The sequence below is a fragment of the Fundulus heteroclitus genome, chromosome 12, assembly GCF_011125445.2.
Source record: "Fundulus heteroclitus isolate FHET01 chromosome 12, MU-UCD_Fhet_4.1, whole genome shotgun sequence".
Taxonomy (NCBI): domain Eukaryota; kingdom Metazoa; phylum Chordata; class Actinopteri; order Cyprinodontiformes; family Fundulidae; genus Fundulus; species Fundulus heteroclitus.
Genome location: NC_046372.1, coordinates 650272 through 661803, shown reverse-complemented (window position 1 = coordinate 661803; position 11532 = coordinate 650272). Strand labels below are relative to the sequence as shown.

General features: G+C 42.2%; 2 protein-coding genes across 2 annotated transcripts; both read left to right on the top strand.

Annotated features, from left to right (window-relative positions):
- The first annotated feature begins 1370 nt into the window (after positions 1 to 1370).
- Positions 1371 to 4759, top strand: cenph (centromere protein H). Its single transcript, XM_021315777.2, has 9 exons — positions 1371 to 1703; positions 1793 to 1848; positions 1935 to 1980; positions 2085 to 2153; positions 2241 to 2297; positions 2376 to 2439; positions 2718 to 2769; positions 4342 to 4502; positions 4586 to 4759. Exons 1-9 carry the CDS (start codon positions 1582 to 1584, stop codon positions 4676 to 4678), a joined length of 720 nt encoding a protein of 239 aa, XP_021171452.2. The 5' UTR covers positions 1371 to 1581; the 3' UTR covers positions 4679 to 4759.
- A 1594-nt stretch (positions 4760 to 6353) lies between these two features.
- On the top strand, positions 6354 to 10784 carry dimt1l (DIM1 dimethyladenosine transferase 1-like (S. cerevisiae)). Its single transcript, XM_012861369.3, has 12 exons — positions 6354 to 6508; positions 7324 to 7397; positions 8989 to 9075; positions 9191 to 9252; positions 9326 to 9419; positions 9505 to 9554; positions 9650 to 9773; positions 9850 to 9942; positions 10025 to 10089; positions 10164 to 10227; positions 10314 to 10420; positions 10496 to 10784. Exons 1-12 carry the CDS (start codon positions 6451 to 6453, stop codon positions 10536 to 10538), a joined length of 921 nt encoding a protein of 306 aa, XP_012716823.2. The 5' UTR covers positions 6354 to 6450; the 3' UTR covers positions 10539 to 10784.
- Positions 10785 to 11532: the final 748 nt, after the last annotated feature.

Sequence of the window (11532 nt, the reverse complement as noted above, 5' to 3'; positions counted from 1 at the left end):
GATCATTATCCAACCCTTTTGGTTTGTGTGTTTTAATGGCAGAGTCTGTGTGAAATGTGATTAAAACCTGCTGGTATTTCCTTAGTTAATAATGCCAGGAACTCTAGCCAGCGTCTGCAGGGCCCACAGCATCACAGACTGTCCACCGTGCGTAACAGTGAAAGAAACGAATGCTCTCCAAACAGTTCAGTTGTCGGATGCTTTGATCAAAAGCAACACATGGATGTTTTTGGTCCTGATTTATAGGAATCGACCGTTTTATGAATGATCACCTTCGGTTTTCAGGGAGTTTGTTTGCTTGGTTCTGGTCCCTGAGTGAACAGGTCTCTGAAGTCCTGGAGTCCACAGTACGGTGGCTACCTTTCACATTTGGACCGATACAGTACCGATACCCGGACAACTGAGAACTGTATTTAGGCCCAGGAGCCAGAACTAATTAAATATGAGCCGTTTTTGCTGGATTTCCTAAAAATTCAGATCTTTGTGAAAAGGTAATGCCTACATAAATAACGAAATGCTTCAGTGACATTTTTATTTTAAAGGAAGTGTTAGGGGTAAGTGTGATTTGGTTTAAACAATTATATCTAAACATTTTACCCAAGGTTTCTGTTTCTGTTAGAAATGTTGCTGCAATGAAAAATAGATTTTTCCCTGAGGCGCAGATTTTGTTTTTGATTTTTGTTTTTTTTCCAACATTATTCACTGCTTATTACTCTTAGGTAATTTTTTTATTTAATTTTTTTTGCCCTTTTGTCTATTTTTTATTTTTTTGTCAGTTTAGCTTTTCAGTTTAGTTTTATTTTAGATAATGTCCAGTTGTTTTGCTCCGTTACTGAACCAACAGCTGCATCAACCGCACCTTTACTTTCTGATATTTGTAATAAGAAGCGCAGCCCTCTGACTGCAGTATGTGTACGCGCCTTTCCTAAAATCCATCTTTACTCCTTTTTAAGAACAATTACAAGCTTGGATCCATGTACTTACAGATTCACTTCCATACAGAAAACCCCTATTATTATTTTCAGCTGTCACTTTATACATGTCTTATTATTTAATACTGTATATACTTCAGTGATAGTATCAAGGCTCTACTTTATTGTATCTGTAATACTGTAATGCTGGTGAAGAAGCAGACTGGTGTTGTTTTATCATTCTCTCCCTTTTATCTCCTCTTTCTTTCACCTTTGTCCTTTTTTTCCCCCTTTCCTTTCCTTTTCTCTTCTACTTTCTTATTGTAGTGTCCATATAACATGAAGTAATCCCTGCTTAATTTATAATAAAGCTATAAATCAAGCGGAGCACTGTGGTTAAAGCAGTAATGCTCCACTTGCGAAGGTAAAATCTGCTGGGCTGTTTTTGACATTAAGACAACAATTGTTATTGCCACATTGCCAGACAGGACACTATAAATAAAAATAATAAATTACAAATGTCAGTATCTTTGTTTTCGCCTACCTTGGAATCGGTGGTCTGTCCTGGGAGTGTTTGCTCTGGCGTTGCCCATCACTAAATGTTCTGTCCTCTGACTCAAATCCAGGGGATTTCTAACCAGCAGTGGTCGGGCTGCCGCTGGTTTGACCCATGGACGCCTTGGACAGCGTGGGCGGCGTAAATCCAGCGGTGGACCCCGTGGGACAGAACGACGGCCCGGCTGCCGAGGACAGCGCGGCACAGAACGACAGCTCACCCGCAGACATGCTGAGGTTAGCGCCCTCGTCTCTGACGTATCCTGTTTCCGTGGCGATAACTTAAACCTGGAGTGAAATGTTTTTGTCCTCTCTAACGATTTCAGGATCAAACAGCAGCTGTCCAACCATTGCTTTGAGATGGCCGTGCAGCTGAATGCAGGTACCTTTTGCAATTCCTCTGTGTATCAATGAGCTCTGTTGTGTTACCAAGCTGACCAAGAGTTGACCTGACACTCACCGTCACAGGAAAGAGCGAGCGGCCCAGCAGCTCGTCTGAAGCAGAGAGAGAGTTGTAAGCGTTGAGAAAAACAAAACAAAACAAAAAAAAGAATCCAGAAGTGAAATCGGAGACGACGTTAGAACGAAACACAAACTTAAAAGCTGTGAATGTTTCAGGGCACGCTGCATGTCTGAGCTGGAACGTGTGAAGACGGTCCATTTTAACAGCACTCTGGCACTGCACAGGTGGGTGGGTGGGTGCAGTCCCTTTACATTCAGGCAAAGTCCTCCAGATTATTTGGTTAATATTTTTCCTTTTTTTTTGTTCTGCAGGATACAGATGTGGCACGCTATAGAGGAAAAAATGAAACAGGCCGGTCCAGACGCAGAGTAAGTCTCCACCAAGTCGGTGCTGCTTGGTCAGTTTTGCTGATGTGTCTCTTGGTACCAAACATCTGCTTTTCTCAGGGCCCTGAAGGCTGTGAGTGATCGCGCCAAGGCTCTGTGTTCACAGATAAAAATGCTTCAGAGTGTAAGTTCGCTCATGGAAAAAAGTCATGTAATATTTATCTTTCTACCTTCTTTTATCAGTAAATACCTAACTGTAGAAGTTAAAATGGCCCCAAAGGCCAACTTCTGTGTGCAGAGTTTAGTTTAGTGTCTATATACTTTTTTATTTCTAATGTGAAGAACATTTTATTTATTGTTATTTCATGGCAGTTTGCTTGCAAAGACTTTCATCACGCTTTAAAATGGGAAACTTCCTGATATAACAAATTTAACGTCTAAGTTCTTTGTGCTTGGCAACAGGAGAACAGAACCCTGCAAGACGAAATCACAGAAATGCAGAAGAAGAGACTGGGTATGTTGTAGGATTTTATTATTTCAGGCTTTCATGCTCGGTGCAGAACGGTCTTCCTTCACAATCCTTAAAAAATCAGGAAAAGTATAGAATAACTACCTCGTCTGCATGTACCTCATTCAGTCCACCCATCCCTCCACCTGTCTATAAATACCTGCGCATCCATCCTCACGTTTCTAATTTATTAATCTGATTATTTGTCCATCCATTCATCTTCCTGTTAATACATTTTTGGTATTACTCAGCACAGCTTGCAGCTGAACCAGTGTGTCACATTTTTTTTAAATCTCAACTTGACCTAAAATGAAATGCCTTGGAACTGGAAATCTAAAATTCCTATTCCACTTTTAAATGGACGTGTCGCAGTATAATAAACAATCACAGAACTGTTTCTAAACTCTCTGTTCTGGTAAGGGTGCCTGAATCACTGGTCAGTGAACAGGTAACAGAACTTCTGGCAATAAACTGTTTTGTCACCATTTCAATAAGGTTTCCGTAAGAAATTCTGCTGTTACGGCTGCCATGAAGATAATAAATAATGTTATTGAAGGTCTTGACAGGAAGCAACATTTGTCTCTCTTTATTGACCTCTGATGGGCATTTGAATCTGTTGATCTTAATAGTTTATTTACTCGTCTTTCAGGGATCTGGTTTTCTCTGAAAGCAGTTGGTTGACTTGCAACGTTTCTTACCAGGAAAAACCCAAGTTGTCTAGAAACAAGTGCATTACTTCCTCTGGGTGTTTACAAGTTAAATGGGTGTCTCTCAAGATATTCTCAGACAGGATGTTCCAAATTCAACTTTTCATTGTTATGGAGTAGGGCTGGGCGATATGGATTAAAAAATAAATCTCCGATTTTATCATACCAAATACGATTAATCGATTTTTTTCCTCCTTTTTGTTTCATAAAAATAAATTATTTTAAAATCTTGCTTTTTATGTCAAGCATTTCGTCAGGGAGTTGAACTGAATTCAAATTGCAACTAAAAACAAGCTGTGAAACATGCTTGTAAAACAAGATGGCAGCCGTGCCATTATAAACAATAAAAATATAACAAAATATTTGCTGCTAGTGGTATTACACATTGAGCTAAGAACAGGCTTCACTGCACTTTTGAACTTCAAACTAAGTTTAAAAAAAGTAAATGAAGTACCTCGTATTATGGTAAAAAAAAAAGTTTCTACTTAACAATATTTTGACAATACATTTGCCTAAACATATATTCAACATCACATGCTGTTCTCTTCATGGAAACCCAATGAGTGTATTGGCAAAATAAAATCCAGATTTTCCAAAAATGAAATCTTAAAGAATTGTAAATTCAAATTATTCGATTAAATCGATTTATCGCCCAGCCCTACTATGCAGATGACACTGTCAGCTTTACACCACAGTAAAAGGTTCAGTTTGAACTTCTGTGTTACTACGTGAATAGCAACTTAGAAATTTACCAGGAAGTTTGAAGATTCTAGTCTGAAAAGTTCTGTAATTTAAAGGAGGATAATGAGCAGCTGGTTTTATTTGTGTTGATGATACCTTACTTTAACTGATATTTTGTGTGTTTCTGTAGAGATTAAACGACTGATACATGAAAAAATGAAGGTGATGGAGGAGTTAAGGTCCAATAACGAGCAGCCAATCACGGACAAGTACAAAACCGTGTTGGAGAAAGGCCAAGCAAACCTGGAGAAATACAAAAAGATTACCATAATGTCACAGAATGTCCTCAGGGTAAATCCCATTAAAATTCACAGAAGAAGTTCGTCAGTAATATTAACATTTAGTCTATAAATCAGTTTTCTCTCTCTGCTCAGGGCATCCTGTTGGCCTTTAAAGTTAACTGGTTGGATAATCCAAAACTTCGGGAAGTGGTCATGACGCTGGAGGAGTTTCCTATCTCTGACTAGAGGATACATTTTTTTTTTTTTAAATCTCTGTTATGTGGTAATGTTCTGTTCTGTCTAATAAAAATGCGTCAAATCCGTCAAGCCCAGTTTGGTTGCCTTTTCTTTCTTTTTATTTTAAACAACGTAATCCTTTTCACCAGAGGGCGACAGGGAGCGTCGAGACTTAAAGCTATCCTGTCACTGAAAAATAAAACTACACTGAAGGTTGAAAGATGGCCGTTTGAATGGGGATTTAAAATGTCAATTGTAAAATCTTGCTTTATGTTGTTTACCAGAAAGGGAAAAATTTATCATTTGCATCTTAAATTATATGATCAGATTTTGGAAAGGATATCAAGTTTAAAGCAAAATGCTAAAATGAATTGAATCTCATGAGATGAGTTTCTGGATATCATTGGGGAGCAGATAATAATTCATAATTGTATCTTTATAGGCTTTGATGAGACCGTGTGTTGATTATGGTGTATGGAGCAGCAGCCAAGAGTACTCTGGAAAAATGAGACAGAATTCAGTTCAAAGCTCTTAAAACTCAGAATAGGTGCAATCAGAACTACTAATGCACTACTGGTGGAAACTGGTGCCTTACCATTAGACTTAAGATGGTCAGCGCTGTCATCGGCATACTGGGTGAAACTAAAGGAGCAAGCTGCAACAAAGGTTATGTGCGATTGTTGGGAATAGTCATAACAAAGGACATAAAAAGGATTTGGTTGGAATATTAATACAGTCACAGTTAAATATGGTTTAAATATGTTTAGAGTATGGACCAAACACAGGAAATTTCCCTCCATTGGATAGCTCGTTTCAACTTAAAGCTTGTAGAAAAGAGGAGCGAATGGTGTGAAAGAAGTGTAAATAATATTGCATGTATGATACAAGAATATGTGAAGAGAAATTATTACAATTATTGACTGTTGGATAGAAGGCTCCAGGGAATGGACATTTGGGTTCAGGTATATGTACAACTGAGTTTGTTGTAGATATGTTTAAAAGACTTAATGATTAATTGTCTGTATTTAAAGTTGAAATTATTGCTATAGTCTTAGGGGTTAAAGACGCTACAGCAGAGTTACGCTTTTTGAATTCAAAAGAAAGCAATAAGTGATTTGTTGACGGAAATATGTGCATTACTGTTGGGGACACAAAGAGCTGGACTGGATGTGCTGTTGGGTCCCTACACATGTTGGTGTGGAGGGAAGTGAAAAATCAGATGAGATTGCAAAGACCATTGGAATAAAAAAATATATAAAATGACTGTTCCGTTTGGAAAAGATTTGGCCAAATCACTAATGGGAACAGCATTGAGGGATATATGGAGGAGATGTGGGACACCGATACTAAAATAAGACATTATTACAGGATAATAAGGCTGGGGTACACTGGATTAAAACAAACTATTTAATGGCTAAGTGTGTCTCTATTGAATGTGGTGTCTGTTGGGCTCTTAAAGATGTAGAACATATTTTAAGGTGCAGCAATTACGTGATAGGATGGGGATGGAAGTTGGATAAAGTAAACCATCAACCATATTTGTAAAATATACAAGTTTAGTCCTTATTATATAGTGTTTTAGGTATTACACACGCACATACGCATATATACTCCGGTACAGTAGGTGGCGATGTCCACCTTAAAAGGTTGCTAGCGGTTTTCCACTAAACTTAGAGGAGGAGGAGAAGAAGAAAACACACGTGTGGTCTGACCGTGGTTTTAAAAACTCGGAATATATTTTTTTATTGATTTAATCTGTTTGACTAGAGTTGAAAAGGAAAATGCCAAAGGTTAGAGCGGAGAAGAAAAGCCGACAGCACCAAGATGTTAAGAGCCAAGGTAGGTCGGTCCTAGCATTAGCTTAGCTTTAGCATGTTAGCAAACAATGGTCAGTCAGCTGCTGAGGGAGCATGGAGATTTTACTGCTGCAACACTTCTGCCAAGCTACGGGAGAACACAATATGTTTAATCACTGTGCGTCTCATGAACTTGTTGCTGTAGTCTTTACATAATCACTTTAATGCCAAAATAAATAGGAATCGGTCAAACTTGACTTGACATTTTGATGTTAAGGGTCAGCATTGTTGGGTCTTATAAAGTTCAGGAAAGTTTGGCATTTCTAAACGTTTGTCCTGGTGATAACATGGTAAATATCCGAAGACCCGAAATTAAGTTGCTCCCGCTGTTGTGCCTTTTTTGGTGTATTTTTTTCTTTTAAATGGAAAAACACAAAGTTGATTTATCCACCTATACATCCCTGGGTCCGTTTGTTTTCTTCTAACCAGCTGGGCCTGTTTCTGTCCATTCAGCTTAACACTGTTTCTCCACCCATCAAGACATATTACAATTTGTCAGGCTGTCACTCTGACCCTGTTTTCTATCTGTGTATCAATCCATCCACACATCATACATCCATCTCCCCAATCGTCCAACAATTTAGTCCTTCAGTCCATCCATCGTTCCTTCCCTCAGTCTGTCCGTCTAATCAGTCATCTGTCATTTCCAGGATCTGTCTCAGTCTATATTTCCTTACATCCATCCATCCGTCCATCCACCCTCCCTTTCTTTCAGTCTGTCTTTTCAGGTTACACTTTTAACCTGAGCCTAGTAGAAATTGACAGGGATCTCCGTCATTGACTTGGTGTCTGTTGCAGGGATCATGTTCAACACGGGCATCGGTCAGCACATCCTGAAGAACCCGCTGATCGTCAACGGGATCATCGAGAAGGTACGATGTGACCGAGGAGCCTGTAGTCCTGCTCTGAAGTACGCCAGCCGCTTCATCCGGTTTGGGGTTTTAGCTGCTGAGTAAAAAACACTCAGGGTGAGCATTACAGACAGAATGTGGGCTGGTAAGGATATTCAAAGCTGATTTATGATGGGAAGTGCATCAGAACTTTATTGGGTGAATTCAGGTATATTTGGACATATTAAAAGTTTAGGTGTGGTTCTGCCAGGCTCTTTGTAATGGTCCATAACAGCACAGATGTCGCCTACTAGAGCTCCCAAGTGAACCTGCAGTTACTAAAGCTGCGTCAAATAATGGACCTGGGATATGTGACAGGAGGAGACTGGAATCGAACCAACAACCTTCCAATTGCAAGACAACAACCCCCAGAGTCACAGTCGCTATGTTGTGGTTAATCTATATAAAAAAAAAAAAAAGTTAGAGTTTGGTGAAGTAGTTAAATAATTTTGTCACTGGTGTCAGGAAGTGAAAATCGTAGATTATATAGATTTATCACACAGTGAAATATCTGAAGCCTTTATTAGTTGTTATTTTGGTGATTATGGCTTCCAGATAATAAAAACAAATAACTTCTGTGCATCATAAACTTTGAATATCATAAAAAGTTAAATACTTGAAGCTTATGGTGTCATACACTAATGAGCTAATTACCTTAAAGCACCTGCAAAGGTTTCCTGAGCCTTTAAACGGTCTCTGTCTGGGTCAGTGGAGACACAATCATGGGGAATGACCAGAAGACGGTCATCAACATCCTTCACCAGGAGGGGGCGCCACGAAAGCTTGTTGCTGAAGAAGCTGGCTGCTCAGAGAGTTCTGCATCCAGGCATGGTCATAGAAGGTTGAGTGGCTCAGAATACACGCCGCAGCCCAGTCTGCTGACAAGCTTTGTAAGGATTCACATTTCATTTTTCAGCACCTGCCCAGACTGCCACAGGTACCAAAGCTGGTCCAGTGACCAATGGTGGTCCTGTTCTCCATAAGTCTCCAAACTCTCCTCATCTGAGCCTCATAGACGGTCTCTGGGCTTTTAAGAGGAAGATGAGAGACCCCAGACCTAACGATGAAGCTGACCTGCAGGCAGCTATCAAAGCAAGCTGGGCCTCCATCACGCCCATGCAGAGCCACAGATGGCCTCCGTGCCACGCCGCATTGATGCAGTAATTCCAGACGAGGCCCAACCAAGTACTGAGTGCAGAAACCTGACGTGTGTTTGAAACATCCGTCTCTGGTGATAATTTTGGGTTTTCTTTTGCTGTGAGCCATAATAATCAGAATTACAAGAAATAAAAGCTCAGAACATTTTACTCTGTGTAACAAATCTCTGTATGAATTTGAGTTTCTGAAATGAGGGACAAAAAATATAGAACTTTTTTTAAGGTTACCATTTAATTTTCAGCTGTACCTGTAGATCTATTACAGAACCAGGAGATTAATCGGCTCTTAGCAGCAGCCAAAATGAGCAGCACCGTGTCTTTTCCCCGCGACTTCTGCGCCTGTCGGTCCAGAGCCCAAACCACAGAGGAGCTAGCTGAGTGGCTGCAGGTGATCTGTGATTGAATTTATTTTACAGGCCGCTCTCAGGCCGACAGACGTGGTTCTGGAGGTGGGACCCGGTACCGGCAACATGACGGTAAAACTGCTGGAAAAAGCAAAGAAGGTGAGGTTTGTTTTTTTTCCCCCCCTTCACTCAGTTTGGGGTAAAAATGAATCAGTTAAACGCGACATTAGACGTTTCCCCCATAAAATCAAACGCTGCCGTCCTTCCTGTGCAGGTGGTGGCCTGTGAGCTGGACTGCAGACTGGTGGCTGAGCTTCAGAAGAGAGTGCAGTGCACGTGAGTGAGGCCTGCAGTCTGTGCCGGATGCAGGGGAGCCTTAAAGGACGCTCTGATGCTTTTCCCTCCACAGGCCTCTGCAGAACAAACTTCAGATTTTAGTCGGCGACGTCTTAAAAACAGACCTGCCTTTCTTCGACGTCTGCGTGGCCAACTTGCCTTACCAGGTAAAGGCGCTTCATTCCTTCCATCTGTCTTTGATTATTATTATTATTATTGCCTTTTTCTGACTTTCTTCACCTGCCTGTGCAGATTTCGTCGCCGTTCGTCTTCAAACTCCTGCTTCACCGGCCGTTCTTCAGGTCAGGACAGGAAGCTCAGCGGCCGCGCGTAGCTGCGTCCTCCTGGCTGAGACTTAAACGCCCCCCCCCCCCTCCCCCTGTGTGGTTGTGCTCAGGTGCGCCGTGCTGATGTTCCAGAGGGAGTTTGCCATGCGCCTGGTGGCCCCGCCCGGAGACAAGCTGTACTGCAGGCTCTCCATCAACACGCAGCTGCTGGCTCGCGTCGACCACCTCATGAAGGTCCGAGAGGCGTCTTCGCTTATTCGATGTTCACGGCGGTGGAAGAATCTCTGATCCTCTCTCCTCCCCCTCCCAGGTGGGCAAAAACAACTTCCGACCTCCGCCTAAAGTGGAGTCGAGCGTGGTCAGGATCGAGCCGAAGAATCCTCCTCCGCCGGTTAATTTTCAGGTGAGCCGCCGCCGCTGCGGGTCTAGATCCATTGGAGGAAGGCTTTGGGCGTGGAGGTCAGCGTTTCTCTCGTCTGTTGCAGGAGTGGGACGGTCTGGTGAGGATCGCCTTCGTGAGGAAGAACAAAACCCTCAGTGCAGCTTTTAAGTGAGCCGCCGTTCTGCTTTAAACGTAAAGCCGGACCAAAGCGGACCGCCTGACGCGTGTCTTGGTTTCACCAGGTCCACCGCGGTGGAGCAGCTTCTGGAGAAGAACTACAGAATACACTGCTCAGTACACAATGTGGTGAGTGGACAAACCGGGGGAAATTATGGCGGTCCACTCCACCGTCTGGTTTAATCTCAGGCTCCGCCCCCCCTCCGCCCTAACAGGAAGTCCCGGCTGACTTCAGCATCAGCAAGAAGATCGACGGCGTTCTGCAGGAGGCTCAGTTCAACGAGAAGAGGGCCCGGTCCATGGATATCGATGACTTCATGGTGTAAGCAGAATAACAGGAGTCGTTTTTAATGTCTGCTGCAAGATGAATGTTTCATCTTGTTTTCTCCGTCCTCAGGCTGCTGCACGCGTTCAACTCTGCAGGAATCCACTTTTCATGAGGAGCCGGTGAGACAGAACCGGAAACCACATGAAACAAAAGGGCCGACTCATCTTACTTCTCCTGCTGCAGACATGAATTTCCATGTAATGGTGAACGGAGGATGAAAACCTGGTGCAGTTAAACGGCTCATATTGAGCCCGTTTTAAGATGGATGTATACTGATGGAGTAATGGAGTCCACATGTCTCCCTCCTTATGGACCTCACTGAATTCTCCAAATAAATTCTGCATCCATAAAACTTTAATGAAACTGCTCCTTATTTCATGCTCCCAGGAGTGATCGTGCTTTAAGGTGCTGCATTATTATGAAGGAGAAAACAATCAGACATATGCAGGGTTCCTGATAAGTACGCAGGTTGATTGGATGGCTGTCGGCTGACTGGATTAGTATGGAAAAATGAAAATCAAGCACTGAAACTAGCTGTGGTTTCAGAAGTTAATCTTTTTACTTTTTATCAGATTTATAAAAATCCAAATGTGTCCAAATTTAGTAGGATTTTTATGCCCCGCTCACTAACTGCTGGGGTTCCTGAGTCACAACGGATAAACGCTGTCATTCAAAAATAAAGATAGGCTATTTCACCGGACTCGTTCGCCTTTAGATAATTTTCCTTCTGGGGTTCAAGTCTAGCCTCGTGAGACCATCCTGATCTCGCGAGCTTTCAAGGTTTCACTCGCAGATCAGTCTGGCTACTCTCCGTTAAAGAAAATTTGGAGCCGTTCACCAAACGAACGTCCAATCAGCGTTGGCTTTGAGGCGGGTTGAGGTGTGACGCAACGGGAAGCGCGACAGTTCAGTCTAAAGAACATGGCGGCTTCAGCCGATGAAACTAGCGTTAGCGTGGCTATCGAGCAAGTTTTATCGGAATTACAGAGTATTTCTCTGCTGAGCTAACGAGCCTTTACCTGCAGCAGCAAGAGTAGCTTGGCTTGTGGTTGTTTTCGTCGTCGCTGTTACGAGCGACGACGAATCTGATTGGTTTATTTGGCCCG

Coding starts and splice junctions, on each gene's coding strand:
- cenph (XM_021315777.2), top strand. CDS start 1,582: ATGGACGCCTTGGACAGCGTGGGCGGCGTAAATCCAGCGGTGGACCCC. Junction 2,440..2,717: donor AGATAAAAATGCTTCAGAGT/GTAAGTTCGCTC, acceptor GCTTGGCAACAG/GAGAACAGAACCCTGCAAGA. Junction 4,503..4,585: donor TGTCACAGAATGTCCTCAGG/GTAAATCCCATT, acceptor CTCTCTGCTCAG/GGCATCCTGTTGGCCTTTAA.
- dimt1l (XM_012861369.3), top strand. CDS start 6,451: ATGCCAAAGGTTAGAGCGGAGAAGAAAAGCCGACAGCACCAAGATGTT. Junction 9,253..9,325: donor CAGAAGAGAGTGCAGTGCAC/GTGAGTGAGGCC, acceptor TTCCCTCCACAG/GCCTCTGCAGAACAAACTTC. Junction 10,421..10,495: donor GATATCGATGACTTCATGGT/GTAAGCAGAATA, acceptor CTCCGTCCTCAG/GCTGCTGCACGCGTTCAACT.